The sequence below is a fragment of the Rhinopithecus bieti genome, unplaced genomic scaffold (assembly GCF_001698545.2).
Source record: "Rhinopithecus bieti isolate Rb0 unplaced genomic scaffold, ASM169854v2 scaffold_3912, whole genome shotgun sequence".
Lineage (NCBI taxonomy): Eukaryota > Metazoa > Chordata > Mammalia > Primates > Cercopithecidae > Rhinopithecus > Rhinopithecus bieti.
In genome coordinates this window covers 1014750-1033058 of record NW_016804439.1, presented here as the reverse complement: position 1 = coordinate 1033058, position 18309 = coordinate 1014750, and the positions used below count along the sequence as shown (strand labels likewise).

At 39.8% G+C, this 18309-nt stretch overlaps 1 protein-coding gene across 1 annotated transcript in view; it reads left to right on the top strand.

The window, feature by feature from the left end:
• The first annotated feature begins 9523 nt into the window (after window positions 1-9523).
• UCHL3 (ubiquitin C-terminal hydrolase L3) overlaps window positions 9524-18309 on the top strand; it is a 64814-nt gene continuing 56028 nt past the window's right edge. Inside the window, exons 1-2 of the mRNA XM_017868336.1 lie at window positions 9524-9643; window positions 9757-9768. Coding sequence (XP_017723825.1) covers window positions 9602-9643; window positions 9757-9768 — 54 coding nt within the window. The 5' untranslated portion in view covers window positions 9524-9601. The remainder of the gene's footprint in view (window positions 9644-9756; window positions 9769-18309) is intronic.

Genomic DNA, 18309 nt, shown 5'->3' with positions numbered 1-18309 from the left:
GCCCAGCTGTTTTTTTGTATTTTAGTAGAGATGGGATTTTACCGTGTTGCCCAGGCTGGTCTTGAACACCTGAGCTCAGGAAGTCCACCCACCTCGGCCTCCCATTACAGGCATGAGTCACCATGCCCAGCCCCAGGAAATCTTTTTCTTGAGTTCTTGTTGTCATCATGGTAAGGGGGTGGTAAATACACACACACACACACACACACACACACACACACACCCCTTAACATTGTAAAATGCTTCAAAAGGTGAAAAGATATGTATTTTAAAAGGTAATTTTGTTATTTCTTTTATTTTCATGCATTTCTTTAAAAACTGTTTATTATTGTTCTAATTCAACATGAGTGCACTTCAAAAACCTATCGATCTGATTTGGGGAGAGTAAAATGTCATTAGAGTATAGGGCAATCTCTACCAATTGTTACTCCAGCAACACATATGATAAACTGTTTATGTTTCAGACCTCCATCTTACAAGACATCACTTACACAAACTTCGTAGTTGGAAAACACAGATGTTATGAATAGAGTCAAAAAATGCTAATATTAAAAATGCATGAGTATAATTTTGTTTTATTTTTACGTAATGACATATAAGTAGAGCATATGTCATAAAATATTTTTGGAGCTCTTACAGTAAGCCTAGTACTATCACATGCATAGGAAGAAATCCATAGAACTATGGCATAAACTCTGATCTCATGAGCATTATGGTGTAATGTAGAAAATGAAATTGATACTCAGGAAGCAGGCAATGCTTCAATTTAAGTGTTTATTTTAAGGCTTTTTTGTGCCAAGTGATATGCAGTTGTCCCTCAGTATCCTCAGAGATTGGCTCCAGGACCAATTAAGGCAGATGACAATGTACAAAAATCTGCATATACTCAAGTCCTGCATTCTGTCCTGCTGAACTTGAGTGCAGGAAAATTCTGCCTCCCTATTTGTGGGTTTAGCATCCCGGGAGTATAGCAACTTTGATCTGTGGTTGGTTTTAAAAAAAATCTCACCAACACAGTTCAAACCCATGTTGTTCAAGAGTCAACTGAAATTCTAACTCGAGCTAGCCTAAGCAAAGTAGCAGAAATTATTGTCTCACAGAGGCAGCCTCTGACACGTAGTGGTGGAGCCAGCTGCAGGGTCAACAGAATTGTGAGGTTTGAATAGTAAAAGTGCCCCATCTCCACTTCTCAGTTATGGTCCAGCCATCTGCCTGTCTGCTGGCTTCGGTCTCTTCAGCTTCACCATACGTTGTTGGAGAGTAGTGTGTATATATAGACATATGACCACCAACATCTCTGGGTTCACAGCCATTAGGACTCATGATCCAAGGAGAAAGAGGAAGCTGCCCATCCATCTCAATTCTCAGAGAAGGACTCTAGTTGATCTGCTTGGACTACTACTGGGTCTGGAGTGATGTGTTATTATTTTTGCCCATGCTCCTGCTGTGTTCATAAGGGGTAGAGTTGTGTGATTGGTAGAGTCACTGGAAGCAAAAGGGGTGAAAAGACATGCTCTATAGGAGATGGAGGTGAGAATGATGCAACAAAGCTTGGATGAAAATATACTAGGGAAACAAAATAAATGTGCACTCAACATATTTACTATACTGTATTACAATGCACTATCCTGTGTAATCAATGGATATGGTATGCAGACTAATGGCCCCCCCAAATATGTTACTTTCTAATACCCAGAATTTATGAATATGTTATGTTGCATGTTTAAATAACAGAGGCTCTCTAAAAGAAAATATTTATTCGCGCATAGGGCACTGCAGTGGAAATACATATGCCATAGTAAACTATGTGCATATTCAAGGAGGTAAAGGAAGACAAAGGTTTTTAATGGAAAAATTAGGATTACATAATTGTTTTGTGATAATTATCCTTGCCTACAAGTATTAATAACAAGAGTGATGCCAGTCAGTGGCTGGATAGGCAGTTGCCGGGCAGATGACCTTGCAAATATATTTTTTGTGTAAGGGTGCAACGGCCTTTGTGCAAGGTTGTTGTTTTGGCAGAGTCTTTTGTGATAGTTTTTGTTATCTGGCATTTATGCATGAAAGCTCTCTCATGGCCTTTCCCAGCTCTATTTGTCAAAGTTTCTTTTCCTTTTTTTGATACAGAGTTTTGCTCTTGTTGCCCGGGCTGGAATGCAATGGTGCGGTCTTGGCTCACTGCAACATCTGCCTCCTGAATTCAAGCGATTCTCTTGCCTTAGCCTCTCAAGTAGCTGGGATTACAGGCAGGCACCACCACACCCAGCTAATTTTGTATTTTTAGTACAGACAGGGTTTCACCTATTGGTCCATCTGGTCTCAAACTCCTGACCTTAGGTGATCCACCTACCCCAGCCTCCCAAAGTACTGGGATTACAGGCACGAGCGACTGCACCTGGACCTTTTTTCTTTTTAACACAAGTGACTCCATTAAGATTCTTAACAACTTTCACAATTACATAAAAAGGGGGAATTAAGGTTGCTAATTAGCTGACTTTAAAAGGAGGAGAGTTTCTTGGATTACTCAGATGAGTTCAATGTATTCACAGGGTCCTTAGAGATGAAAGGTAGAGGCGGAGGAGTTAGAGTCTGAGAGAGAGTGTTAGAGTGATAGATTCTATGTGAGAGACTCAGTCAGCCTTTGCTGGTTTTGAAGACAGAAGGAGGCCAAGAGCCAAAGAAGAAAGGCTGCTTCTAGAAGCTAGAATGGGCACATTAGCAAAGACATGGAATCAACCTAGAGGCCCATCAGTGGTGTACCTGATTAAAGAAAATGAATATATACACCATGGAATCCTATGCAGCCATGAAAGAGAACAAATCATGTCCTTTGCAGCAACATGGATGGGCTGAAGGCCATTATCCTAAGCAAATTAATGCAGAAACAGAAAAACAAATACATGTTCTCACTTATAAGTGGGAGCTAAACACTGAGTATGCAGGAACATAAAGAAGGGGACACATACTGGGGCCTACTTGAGGGTAGAGAGTGGGAGGAAAGCAAGGATTGAAAAACGACCTATCCAGTACTATGCTCATTACCTGGGTGATGAAATAATCTGTACACTGAGCCCCCTTGACACACAGTTTACCCATGTAACAAACCTATACATGTATCCCGTTAACCTAATATAAGTTGGAAAGAAAACAGCTGGAATAGGAAAGAAAATGGATTCTCCCTTATATATCCCAAATAGTTTCCAGAAGGAACACAGCCCTGTCAACACTGTGATTTTAGTCCAGTGAGCCCCATTTCAGACTTCTGAACTTCAGACCATAAGATATACATTGGTGTTGTTTTAAGCCACTAAATGTGTGGTAATTTGTTATAGCAGCAGTAGGAATTTGAGAGAGTAAAGCATAACAATGAGTGTTGCGATCTTGACAGGCACCTAGGCCTGAATCTAAATCCTTCTACAGCTCAGCTGTGTGACATCCTTCAAGTTGGCCTTTCTGAGCGTCAGCTTTCTTAGTTTTAAAAATAGGGCTATCAGTATTTGTCCCACAAGGTTTTTATTAAGAGATAAATGAGATCTTGTATGTAAAGCATGTAGCAAACGTTCTGAACACAGTAAGTGCTGATAAATCCTAGGTGCTATTGTCATCAGCACAATATTCAATACTCCGAAGAACCCTGTAAGTTATGTATATCATACATTATCTCTATTTTAAAGGTGAGAAAACTGAAGTTCAGGAATGGTAAGCAACGTCACCTAGCTAATAAGTAAAACTTAAAGCAGTCTCGTATTAATTTACAATTTGCAATCTAATTTCAGAGAGCTCTGGAGAGATTCCAAACTCCCAGTGTAGCTGCTGAAATGCTCCTCAGCTACTTTCTGCTAATTGGCTGTTTTATTTGTATTCCAGGCTATTCAAGAAGATGAGTGATTCTGTGTGTGTTGTGGTGGTGGTGGTGGGGGCAGGCGGTGAGGTAATAAATAAGCAGCATCAATCAGTAAGATGCAGAATCAGGAATAAGCATGATCACTAATCCTAGAATCATAGAGGTTTTAGAGTTTAAAGTGGGACTTAAAATTTTTAGCCTGTGGGCCAAATTTGGCCTACTCAAATGATTAAAAAACAAAACAAAACAAAAAACAATCTATATCAGAAACTCCAAATGAGAATGCACTTAGAAAAGTTTTATGTCATCCAGTTGTCACAGTCCTTAAATCACTCTTTCATTTCTCCTGCCTACTTCACACATTTGAAAGCTTCAAGACATAGTTTTCAATCTTTGGCTTAAAGGTTGAAGAGTCTAGCGTTAAAAAAAAAAAAAAATGAGATCAGCTAGGCGTGGTGGCTCACGCCTGTAATCCCACCACTTTGGGAGGCTGAGGCGGGTGCATCACTTGAGGTCAGGAGTTTGAGACCATCCTGGCCAACATGGTGAAACCCCGTCTCTACTAAAAATAAAAAATTAGCCAGGCATGGTGGTGCATGCCTGTAATCCCAGCTAATCTGGAGGCTGAGACGGGATAACTGCTTAAACTCAGGAGGCGGAGGTTGCAGTGAGCAGAGATCGCACTACTGCATTCCAGCCTAGGCGACAGAGTGAGATTTTGTCTCAGAAATAAAATACAAAAAAATTAGCCGGGCATGGTGGTGCACACCTGTTTGGGAGGCTGAGGCACTAGAATTGCTTGAATCTGGGAGGCGGAGGTTGCCATGAGCCAAGATTGCTCTACTGCCTTCCAGCCTGGGTGACCAAGCGAGACTCTGTCTCCAAAAAAAAAAAAAAAAAAAAGACCTAAGTAGGTTAAGTGCCTAGTTTAGAGAAACACAGCTAGATAGTCATGATTTCTGATCAAGTGTGGAGAATGAGTTCATTCTGAGGACAGACAAGGCCTAATTATGTAAGGCTTTGGTATGTTTTCAAGCACTGCCAAAAGGCCACGTTTAGGAGTGATAGTTTGGCAATACAACATACACTCAAGGCAGATGACAGGGTACAAACACATGCAGCAGGAAGAAAGCTGGACATACTGCTGTTAAGATAAGTAATATAAGATAGTGAGTAGTTAAGGTGAAGTGCCATGAATGAGTTATAGGTATACAGAGAGACTGACCCCCACAACCCCATAGCCCTAAGGGCAGTTAGGTGGGGCCTGAATCTGAAAGATTCCCTGGGCTGGTTACAACTGTGATGACAAACTTAAATCAGGTGTTGTACAAATAGCAAATTTCATCAATTCTTAGATAAGTATTTTTTCATAGTTACATCAGGAATTATAGTGAACATCACATCAGATGGCTTCTTATTTATTTATTTATTTTTATTTATTTTTTTTGAGGCGGAGTCTTGTTCTGTCACCCAGGCTGGAGTGCAGTGGCAGGATCTTGGCTCACTGCAAGCTCCACCTCCTGGGTTCACACCATTCTCCTGCCTCAGCCTCCCAAGTAACTGGGACTACAGATGCCTGCCGCCACACATAGCTCATTTTCTGTATTTTTAGTAGAGACGGAGTTTCACCGTGTTAGCCAGGATGGTCTCGATCTCCTGACTTCGTGATCCGCCCGCCTCAGCCTCCCAAAGTGCTGGGATTACAAACATGAGCCACCGAGCCTGGCCTCAGATGGCTTCTTAAAGTGACGGTTAACCAGGGCAGCAGTCATGACCCAGTTGTTTTTGCGGGTGCATGCATGAACTTCTTCATAGCTCTTCTACACTTCTATAGAGTTATGAGTATTGTTTGCTCTATATTTACTATGTTTAATTGCCATTTATAGCACAATAGGGTGACTATAGTCAATAATAACTTAATAGTACATTTTTAAAATAACTTGAGTGTAATTGGAATGTTTGTAACTCAAAGGATAAATGCTTGAGGGGATGGATACCCCATTCTCCATGATGTGGTTAGTTCACTCTGTATGCCTTTCATGTACCCCATCAATATAGATACCTACTAAGTATTCCCAAAAATTAAAAAATAAAATTTTAAAATATTGACATTTAAAATGTCTTTTAAAAGACTGGTGTAATTTGGCATAACAAAAAGTTACTGGGTATGGAAATAAGCATGAAAACAGAACAACAGGTTGCAAACTTGTACTGGTGAAGCAAATATGGACTATTGGAGGAATGGCCACAATTGGTGTATTTTGCAAAGCAACCAAATAATTTACAATTTCTAAAATGGTGGATAACTTTGAGTAGATAAGTTACTCAAGTTGCTTATTTCACTTTAAGGTTGGAGAAATCACCAAATCCCTCAGAATATAAGAAAAAAACTGTATTAGGATGAAAGAACAGTTTTTGAGTCATAAGTACTCTTGTTAAGGCATCAAATGTTAATTTGTCAAAAACTTCCTGCTGTCTTTGAATAGAAGCTATTAAATTTCCAAAGATGTATGATTCAGCAGTTGCTGCAAAATGTAACTATATGCTTAGTCAGGTAGGAAATAGCGATAAACCTTTACATGCTTTGACAACCATCAAAATTATACTGTCCATGCTAAAGGTACTAAAAGTGCATGGATTTATATAAATAAGTGGCATGACACTATGACACTGTGCATAGGCATGCCACTATATTTAACTGAAAACTGTAAAATATTTAATAAAATCTTCCGTGATGATATTGTGCATACTCACAAGAAGGTGATGCACAATGTTTTAGTTGATGATCTAGTTGCAGTGAACACTGAATTAGCAAATACTAAATCATTGCTTCTAGGGGAAATACAGGTTAGGTTTCTGTGAGCCTGTGGTCACAATATTTTCATTAGATAATTAATACGTAACCTTGTTTTATGTGCATTTCTATTTAAAAAAACCTTATGTAATATATATTGTTGATTCATTAGCATTGAATTACAGCCAACAGCACTGTAAGTGAAAACCTGAACAAACCTTATCTAATACTTGTATTTTCTCTGTAAGGCACATGAAAGCCTTCTTGGACTTGGGATCACTAAATAGCAGTTGAGCACTATGCTTGGGGGCTATTTTAAACATTGAATTCACTGACAAAAATCTCAAAAATGGGTAAATGAGTGTTAAACAGACCATCGAGAGGACACCTGTTTCCAGTATAAGAGCTGCAAGAAGGCAGAGTATCACCTTGCTCAACCTTGGCTGGGAACTAAAATTTTTTGCCACCCTGTGAATATTTGTGAGTGACCATGAGAACTGTGTAAGTACAGACTTGGGAATTACCAATAAATTTTAGCAAGGAGGCAGGTTCAAAATGCAAAACCCATAAATAATGAGGATGGACAGAACTTTGTAAAACTTCAAAGTCATATGGCAAAGGATGTGGGTAAAGGGAAGATTAAAAAATTGGAACCAGTGATGCCCAATCTTGGGATCCGTCTCAGACTTTTTGAGTCAAAATTTCATTTCATACTTCCCAGGTGTTTCTATGCACCTCTGAGACATGCTGCCCTCAATACCATGATAGGTACATCCATACCAGACGGTGGAAGTTAAACTGTATAAACCATATAAACCAGACGGTGGAAGTTAAATTGTACAGTTTACAAATTACAGTCCTACATTTGTAAAGGTTTTATGGGTCTAAAGGTCTGGGGTGTGCTAGGACAACCTCTGTAAGGTGAAAGACAAGTTCCTGCATCTTGCAATTCCTATTAACAGCAAAATGGCGGAGGACCTACTGGGCCTCTTTAGCTTTTGGAGATAGAATATACACTTGGGAATACAGCTTCAACACATTTATTGGGTGGTATAGAAAGCTGCCAATTTGAGTGGATCCCTAGCAAGACAGAGCTCTGCAGCAAGTCCCTGCTGGGATGCAAACTGTCTTGCTGTCTGACCTTGTGTCTCAGCAGATCCAATGCGGCTAGTGTTCCTGGAAGATAAAGATGCTGTGTGAAGTCTTAAGCAACCTTAACAGGTGAATCACAGAGCAGAATCTCAGGGACTGGAGCAAGGCCATTCCTTTGATAGTAAGTAATTTGAAAAGCAGCCCCTGGCATGCACTGGGCCCAGGAGAGACTAAGAGTCTGGCCATGTAACTCTAGTGATAATGCAACTAAGCCCATCATGAGCTGGACACTGCCAGTTTTACCAAGCCAAAGTGTTAGGGGAGTATAGCAGCAATGCATTAGGCAGATAAGGATGAAGAGGAGTTAAGGTAATGAAACACCTCTGAAGTCAAAGATCAGTGGCCAGAAGAACATGGGTGGGAGATTTGGAAGTTTCCCAAGAAAAGCAAGCTCAGCATAATATTATCTTTTTCTGACTCCCTAACTGCTCTCTACCTGAATTTCCTCTATTAGGTTCAGAATAGTAACATGCACTCTTGCTCAGGTCAAATTTATGGAGTTATCATTGATAACTTCTGCTTATCAAAGGCATCATCCCTTAAAACAGTATCTCTTTAATCTGTGCCTTTCTCCGTGGCTACTGTCTTAATTTTTTCAGCATTTATTTCTCACACGTTTTCCGCATTATTGACAAGTGATATTTCTGCATATCTGATCATCCCATTTATTCTTCAGATGTTTACTGAACATTTTCTATGTATCATGCACTGGGTTAGGCCCTGGATAAATAACGTGAAGAAGAAAAAAGAGACAATGTTACTGAGCTCCTGGAATTTGCAGTTCGGTGAAAAAGATATATAACAAATCCTGCTTAAGATCCTTCAGTGGTTCCTTGCTGTTTTCAGGAAGCCCAGATGTCTCGAGCGGGTTACCTCTGTTTACCTCTCCAGCATCACCTCTAATCAGTACCCTTTACTCTGCAGCCACAGTGCGTTTTCCCTTCTTCACAGCACCCTCCTCGCTGCCTGGGTAAAGTCTACCATCTTTTAAGGGTTCAGTCCAGCAATCCACTTTTTCAGGAAGACTTCTGGACACTCTTCCCCCTTCCTCCGTAGTTCCAGCACACCTCATACCATCACTATAATATAGGTACCACGCCTTTTATCCTGATTCTCCGTTGTCTTGTCCACTGCCTCTACTCCACAGTGAACTCAACTTTGTGTCCTCAATACTTAGTACAGTGATTTCTAGTAATCGACATTTTTTCTGTCAAATTGAATCGGATATATAGAAATACCCGCTGCCTCCCGCAAGGGCAGATAAGGCCAACCCATTACTCCTGCACCCCGACAAAGGAACAACAGCACCGTGCTGCACGGAGTCTTCCGGTCTTGCTGCCTGGCAATGGGTGGACACCTGGGCGTCTGTCTCAGAATAGGACTGCGCGGCGCGCCTCCTAGCGCCATCGGTTGACACTGCAAGATTGGGAGGGGGCCGGTGAGCACGCGGTTCCCAGACCTGCGCATGGCGCATGCGTAGAACGCGAGCGCTCGGCAAGGCTCGGCTCGGAAGAGTCCAAGCGTGAGGGGACAGGACTGTGAATTCAGATACTGTTTTTCTCCCGAAATAGGTAATTGGCTCTTATTTTTTTCCTCCTCGACAGCATCTTAATTTAAAATATGACACTTGACCTACGGCCCTGCAGGGAGCGGTTAAGAGGGTGAGAGGCCAGTCAAACTCTTTTTGGTGTTTAGGCGCCCCTCCTTGGGGCGGTGTGTTGGGAGGGCCCAGGTCAAGGCGCGCGTGGGCGGAAGCGGCGGCGGCGGCGAAGGCGGCGGCTGTCAGAGCTGGAGGGCCGGGCACCGCGGCCATGGAGGGTCAACGCTGGCTGCCGCTGGAGGCCAATCCCGAGGTGGGCGCGCTTCGGGGCAGCCCTGGGCCGTGGGCAGGCGCAGAGGGACCAGGCTTGCTGCCGCGAGTCCACGGTAGTTTGTCTCTAAATCGTGTTCTCTGTTTCGTTTTCAGGTCACCAACCAGGTGAGTGAGGTGTCTGTCGCTCGGGACCTCGGAGTCCTTTCTGTCTGCTCGGTCCGCTTCCCTGCTGGACTCCACCTCCACGCTTCCAAGGATTCTGGGATTTAATTTCTTGAGGGCCCCTCTTGTTCGGCTTTACGCGGGTCCGCCCCTTTCAGAAAGGGCCATCTCCCTGCCACCTGGCTCCTGGAGATGCTCCCACCACTCCTCTGGTCCCATTCCGCAGACACCATGTATCTTGGGGACTCCGGGTCAGAGATTTTGAGGGACTTTTACCCTGTATTCCTATTCCCCATCCTTCTTCGTTTTGCCTCCTGTTAGTGCCGATTCCTTAATTTTCCTACTGGTGTACCTTCTGGATGACTAATTTGCCCACACTTCCTGACTCCAAGCTTTGTAAACTCGCCCACCCAGTCCTTGTAATTTCATCCACCGCCTGCACTATGAAATCATCTTCCAATCATCTCTTGCCCCATCAAGTCACTTTTCTTCCCCGCCACGCCCCCTTTATCTTACAGTCTTTTAAAGCTGGACATTTAGTTGCTGTTGTATCAAAGAAAGCTCAGTTTAGTAGTTCCCACGCCATTCTTTGCAATCTACAGCAATTTAAGTTCCTTCTAGGTGTTGGAGGTTGGGGTTTGGGGAGGGACGAGGGAACATCTCCCAGTCACTCAGAAGAACAGTAAGTGCTACCAGGTATAAACTTTTGATCTGCTCAGGTGTGCCTTATTTTACCCTGGTTTTTTTTCATTCTCAATAGCTCATTTATTTTTTACCGCTCTCCTACTTTATCATAATCCCCTTACCTCCACCATCTTCCTTCTCGTCACCAAGGAACAATTCACCGTGTTCTTCAAAAAATTGGTTTTTGGTTTTCAAAGCTTGTAGCAAATTCTCTGGACAAAGAGACAGCCTTGTCTTGTTCTCTGTCTTAGGGAGGAAACATTTGATCTTTCACCATTAAGTATGTTAGCTTTAGGTTTTTGGTAAATGTTTTTTAAATCGGGCTAAGGAAGTTCCTCTTTTCCCACTAGTTTGCTGAGAGTTTTTCTTATGAATCTATGTTGAATTTTCGCAAATGATTTTTCTGCATCTCTTGAGATGATCATTTAAGGAAGAAATAATACCAATCCTACATAAACATAGAAGAGGGGAGACGGCCAGGAGCGGTGGCTCACGCCGCACTCGCGCTCTGGGAGGCTGAGGTGGGCGGATTACCTGAGGTCAGGAGTTCGAGACCAGCCTGGCCGGTGAAACCCCATCTCTGCTAAAAATACAAAAATTAGCCGGGTGTGGTGACGCACTCCTGTAATTCCAGCTACTCGGGAGGCTGAGACAGGAGAATCGCTTGAACCCAGAAGGCGGAGGTTGCATTCAGCCGAAATTGCATCACTGCACTCCAGCCTGGGTGACAGAGCAAGACTCTGTCAAAAAAAAAAAAAAAAAAGGACACTTCCTAACTAATTTTGTGCTAGCATTACCCTGACGCCAAACTAGGTAATTCATAATAAGAAAAACTGCAAATCAGTATCCCTCATGAACATGGATGTAAGAAATCCCCTACAAAATATCAGCAAATAGAATACAGCAATAAATATACAAAAAGAGTAACATATGACCAAGAGCAGTTTATCTTGGTGTTGCAAAGCTGGTTCACCATTCAAAAATCAACGTGATTAGCCATACAATAGACTAAAAAAACTTTTTAGATGATGTTAATTGTTTTAACAAACTAAGTTTGTGTAAGTAGGAATTTATGTCCTGTGATTCAGCTGCTAGTGGACCTTGTTCCTAGGGTGTCTTAAAAATTATCAAACACATTCATATTTTAGGGGCATCTTTTTTAATACCAGTAATGTGAACAGGAGCTGGTGATTCTTTGGTGATTAAAATATTCATGGTTTTCTGCTTTTCAATCCAGTTGAAAGACAGTAAACAAGCAAACAAGTCATTAGCGTTTATTATAAGTACAATAAGAAAAAGAACATAGTGCTTTGATAGAGACCATCAGGGAAAATGTAATACATGGAATAGTGACAGGAGACCTTTCTGAGATTTTCTAAACAGACAAACGATGTTATTTAGTATATGATTTTACACTATATCTGACATGCTTTGGCATGATTTAGTTTGTTTTAAATTTAATTTTTAAAGAAATAATGTGCTTTTAGTGGGAGAATGGGCAAGTATGTAAGAAGTGATTAGTTCTAACTAAAACTTCTGTGGTTGTTTTATTCTCTATGTTTTAGTGGCAGAACCAAGAATAGAAGATGGATAGAAATGTAGTTAACTGACTTAGAATTTGGAGAATGAATAAACCCTAACTACAATATCCATCCCACCCTCTTTTATTTCCTCAACCTAATGGAATGGTAGGATCTTGGACTCACTCTGTTACCATCTGGTAATTGCATGTGTTGTTGTTATAATCAGTGTGAGCAAATACTGCTTTAGACTCTGATGATGCCTAGTGTTGTATAAGAATGGCCATCACATGTCTACTATATGCAGATGAGCATTAATTGTTAGACATTAGCTAGTAACCATGTGTCTCAGCAAATGTGGTAGACAGTGATTTCTCTTGTTGGTTAGCATGCTGTCAGCCCTTTTAAGGATACTCTGTCATGCTACAGGTAGGACTTAATCAGAATAAAATGAGTTAAGTGATCAAAAAAATTATTTAAACATTTTAAACTCTATTTACCTATGCATTTAAAGGGGTAAATGCAGCTTGCAGCTGATAGAAAGTTACAGATAATTAAACATCAAGAATTACAGCGTTTATAGAATGTGATGTAGGCAATCATTCTTATTTATGACCATACTAAATCTTCATTGTGATTTTTTTCGTGATTTGAGTACAGTACAACCACATGTATATTTTACATATTGTTGTGCTTTAGAACTAATGGTTTTTTTTTTTATATGGACCCCTTCCCATCCCAAGGATGATTATTTCTACTTGTGATTTTATTGAGGAGGCAAAATATTTTCTAGCATAATATCGAAAGGGAAATAAATTTACTATAGCATAACTATTCTATGTAGCCTGTATGCTTAGAGTTAGAGAAACAATTAGAGATCATCTGCTGGCTTATTGCCTTAATCACAATAAATCATATAAGTTCTCATAAGAATTCTTTAATTAGTAGATACCATTTTAGGAAAAATTCTTTGTTATCCTGTCCTCCTTGAGCTGCTGCCTTATCTGTTCTCCTTCTTCGTAAACTTTCCACAAAGAATTGTTCATAGCTGCTGCCACTGCTATCTCAGCTCGCATTCTTTTCAGTATTCATTCCTATGCAGCTTGCTTCTGTGTGTACCATTTCATAGTAACTACTTTTGTCAAGTTTACTAATGATTGCCACTTTGCCACAGTGATCACTTCTCTGTCACCATATTTCTTGGCCTTTCAGCAGCATTTGGTAGTATAGCCCATTCCATCCTTAGTTAAGCATTATCTTTTCTTAGTTTCTGTAATAATTCTGATTGTCTTCTACTTTCCTAATTGCTTCGAAGAGTCTCTGTTGCTAGATCATCTCCCTTCCAACTTCTAAGGAGCTCCTCAGCCGCTTCATCCTAGACTGCTCATCTTTTCTATGTGTTTTCTTGCCCTAGTAATGTTTTCTGTTGTACAGTTCTAATACATCAGTTGTCACATAGAAGACCCCATGTTCCTCGAAACCCTGACATTGCCACCAAATTGGAAATCTGTATATTCAGCCAACTCTTTGGTATCTCCATCTGGATGTCTTATAGATACCTTAAACTTAATATGGCCAAAAAAGAAATACGGATTTTCATCTTCCCATCTCTGCTCTAAACCCATTTCTTCCCTATCTTCCAAGGGCATAGCCATCCATGCAGTGTTTGAGGTGACGAGTTGATGCCATTGATTCTTCTTTCAGATTGCCATTCCAGAGAGGCTGTAGTGTCTTGATTTGATTCTTGGATTGTAATCTCTGCTTTGCTATTTACCAGCTCTGCGACCATGGGCAGTTATCTAACCTCTTTGTGCCTTAGTTCCTTAATTTCTTCCTTTCTTTTTTCCTTTTTTAAAGACAGGGTCTTGTTCTATCCAGGCAGGCTGGATTACAGTGGCACAATCATAGCTCACTATAACCTTGGAATTCCTGGGCTCAAGCAATGCTCCCACCTCAGCCTTCCAAGTAGATAGGACTACAAGCTTGAATCATCACACCCGGCTACTTTTTGTATTTTTTGTAGAGACAAGATGATTTTACTCTGTTTCCCAGGCTGGTCTCAAATGCTTGGCCTCAAGCAATGAGTTCCTTCATTTCTTATAATCTCTTCTAATCTTGTAAGATCACTGTAAGGATCAAACAAATTACTACATGTAAAATATGTAGAACAATGTCTTGAACAAAGCATGCTCTCCATGAATGTCAGCTATTTTTAATATTCTGTTTCTCATTCCTCGGATCTAATTGCTCTTAAGGACTCTTCTTGCAAAGGCTATTCCAAATATGGCTATTCCATTTCAGCTGCCACAGTGCAAGCCACCATCATCCTTAGCTTGGACAACTATAGTAGGCGCCTAACTAGTTCTTCTGCTTCTCCTTTTGCTTCCGTAAAATCTAATTTTCATATATACCCAAAGTGGCCTTAAATAAATGAGAATCACATGTTATGACTTCCAGCTTATCATGCTCTACTGGTCTTCCAATGCTTGTGCTTGGAATATACTTAAAACTTTTTTGTTTTTTTAAACTTTTAGCTTCAGGGGTACATGTGCAGATTTGTTATATAGGCAAACTTGTGTTACAGGGATTTGTTGGAAAGATTATTTCATCACCCAGGTACTAAACTTAGTACCTAATAGTTATTTTTTCTGATCCTCTCCTCACCCTTCACCCTCAGGTAGGCTCCAGTGTCTGTTCCCCTCTTTGTGTGCATGTGTTCTCATTTAGCTCTCACTTACAAGTGAGAACATGTGGTATTTGGTTTTCTGTTCTTGTGTTAGTTTGCTAAGGATAATGGCATCCAGCTCCATTTCAAGGTTGTATCGTGGCTGAATGAGGAGGTACTGCCCATCTCCTTTCCACTCATGCTGTGCTGCAGTCTTTGAATGTGGAGTCTGTTCCTGCTTCAGAGTCTTTGCACTTGCTCATCCTTTGCTTGAGTCATCCACTCCTGGTTGTTTCATGGTAGGTTCTTTTCATCTGTGGCTCAAGTTCAAGTCATCTCATCAGTGAGTCTTTGAGTACACGCTAAATTAGCCTCCCAAATCTGTACTGTCATGTTTTCTTCATTGTACTTCCCATCTTGTGAAATTACCTTGTTTATGTGTATACTTGTTTATCATATGTATCTTACCACCAGAATGTAAGTTCTGTGAGAGCAGGGATGAGTCTTAAGTATGAGAATGGTGTCTGGCTCATAGGGGGCCATCAATAAATAGGCAGTTGTCAGATGGAAGAATGAATAGATCTTATAAACGTGCTTTCCTGATCCAGAAGATCCCGCAACATTATTTTTAATATGGTCATGAATCCTTTGCCTATCTCAATGAGCAGCATTCTGTCTCTTAAAGTGGTTTAATTTTTTTATTATAATAATGAGAATAATATATAAGTAGAAGAATTATATTTCTTTTATTGAAACAAAATCAGCTTTCCTGTAACTTTCTCCAGTTGTCTATCATTCTTCCCATTGAAACTATAGAGTAAATCTAATTGCTCTTTAAAAAAACTCTTTAAATTAAAAAAATTTGTTTCTTTTTAAGATGGAGATCACACTATGTTGCCCAGGCTGGCCTCTAGCTCCTGGGTTCAAACAATTCTGCCACCTCAGCCTCCTGAGTAGCTGGACTACAGGCATGTGCCACTGTACCTGGCTCCTAATTGCTATTTTATGATATTACTAAAAATCTCTAGGGACAGGGATCATAGTAATTTCAGTCCTCTCTGAACATGCTTAGAAACTTCAGCTGTGATGTCTTCCAGAACCTTATCCTTCTGGTCACTTGCCTTTGGGCTTTCTTTTCTTGGTCATTGACTTTCATAAAATATGCCTCCTATAGTGTATTTTCTGCTGAATAATCTTTGTTGAATACAGTGGGCTATTACATTATCTTAAATGATCCTTCTTTTAAAGCAGACTAACGTTATATCACCTTTGTTGGCCATTTTGTAGTTAGTCCATATTGAGCCTGCAGTGAAGTAAACTTCATTTTTCCTTAATCTGCATATAAAATATTTTCAGTGTTTCCTCATTATGTACATTAATAATTATTCTGTCTCTATTAAAATTTATTTTTGCTAGTTTCTACACTGCCATTTTCTCATTTAACTAATAGTTATTCTCCTAGTTCTACATTTAGCAGTTAATACTAGTTTGCTGGTAGTAATATCAAGTAATTGCTAGGTAAGTATAATTTTACATCATAATTCACATCATTAATAAATTAGTAACAAGGCAGAATCTCTGGCTGCCCTGAGCAGACCATTAAAGACCAGAGGAAGTGGCTTTAAGAACAAATTTGAAAGGAAAGTGACTTTTATCTATTTTTTTTAATTTATAAAATCAGAATTTTTGTTATTTGACTGTCATATAAAGAATGAGGAAGAATTTGTTATAATGTAGGAACAGGAATGAACAGTTTTTTAAGACAGAGAAGTCTAGTTTGTGTGCAAAAACCTGGAGGGAAGAGATGCTTATAGACACTTTGAAAACTCTCAGGAGTCCATTGTGGCCAAGTTAGAGAATAAAGTACCAGAAAGATACTCTGGGCAGAGAGAAATGAAGCTGGAAAAGTAAACAGGTGCCATAGTGTTCAGAGCCTTGCATGTGAATTCTGGCAGGGACCTTGAAAAAGCACTTAACCTCCCAGACGTAGTTTTCTTATTGCCTGGTAGAAGGATACACTGGGTTGAGTGCAGTGGTTCACACCTGGTGAGCACTTTGGGAGGCCGAGGCCAGAGGATTGCTTGAGTGTAGGAGTTTGAGAACAGCTTGGGCAACATAGTGAGATGTCTCTACTAAAAAATAAAAAAATTTAGCTGGCTGTGATGATGCATGCCTATAGTCTCGGCTACCTGGGAGGCTGAGGCAGGAGGATTCCTTCAGCTCAGGAGTTAGAGGTTGCAGTGAGCTGTTATTGTGCCACTGCACTCCAGCCTGGGCAATGGAGCAAGATGCTGTCTGAAAAAAAAAAAAAAAGAAGATAAAATGAAACCTGCCTTGCCATGGCAGTAGAGGTGAAGGGGGTGCTGCTCCTAGCGCCTCACATATAAGGGTCTCAAAACATATTTACAAATAATTTTAAATATTCTTTATCTGGTGAAGAAAATTGTCATTGGACCATGGAATAAAAAGAATAAGTTGACTAAAGATTTTTTAACAACCAAATATTATAATTTATTAATTATTTTTCTCAATTGGCCAAAATTTTAGAGGCCTTGTGAAAATTTGTTGAGTTAGAGTTTTTTTGGTTATTTTATTACTCAGTATTTAAGTTTGAAAAGCCAGAAGACTGGTGTTAGAGGTTATGAAACCTTTTATCCTGCTTGATATGAATGGGATGCTTCTAATTAATTGTGTAGCGATGGCTTTGCAAATGCATGTATAGGTAATTATCTTTGTGAGTAGTCTGGAAAAATTTGTTTGGTATAGTTTTAAGACCATCATTTTGTGTTTTCTCCTAGTTTTGTAAATTTAAATAGAAAACATACGCATATCAGTTCTATAGATTTGTAACTTACAGCTACATATAATTGTAAAACTAATGCTTTTATAAAATACTAGAAAATAAAAAGGTGGATTCACGCCACCCAAGCTAACTGCTAACATTTTAGAAAATTTCCTTTCTATCTTTCTGTATTTGCATATGATCATTTCAAACACAGGTTTTTTTTAATTGTAAAAGTAGGACATTTTAATGACTTTTTTTTTTTTTTTTTTAAAAGAAGTGGGTGGTAAAAGTTGACCCTCTTCTCTACCATTTCTCCACTTCCCAGAGGTAGTCTTTATAGCTGCTTTCCTTCTTTGTATTCAGATAGCTTCCAGTGAGCCTGACTCATGGCAATCTGGAGTCAGGATGTAACTAATATATTCAGTAGATATTAGTTACATTAAACTTCTTTGTATCTATCTCATTTAATTGTTGATATGAGTAAAAAGTTAAAAAGCATGATTCTGGTTAAAATTTAATCAAGTTATGATTTTATCTACTATTTAATCATTCATTATGTCCTCAGTTTGATACTAATTGCTATCACTACAGTTGCTGCCTTTGGTTCCTAGTACTTTTTGCACTTGTTAGCTTTGGCTGACATGGAGTAGATTTGCAGTGAACTGATTTACAGTACTTGCTGATTTTGTCCATACCTTTCACTAAAATATTATAACTGTGACTTTCAGTTTGCAGCACAGATGTAAAATTGCTCTGTTGTATGTACCATCTTGTTTTATAACTTTATAACAGGATGACTTTGGGGGTACATAAAATTAACAAATAAATTTAAATTATCTTATCAGGGTTCATGATACTTTCCCTTAAAAGGCATATTTAGGTAGTCTTCA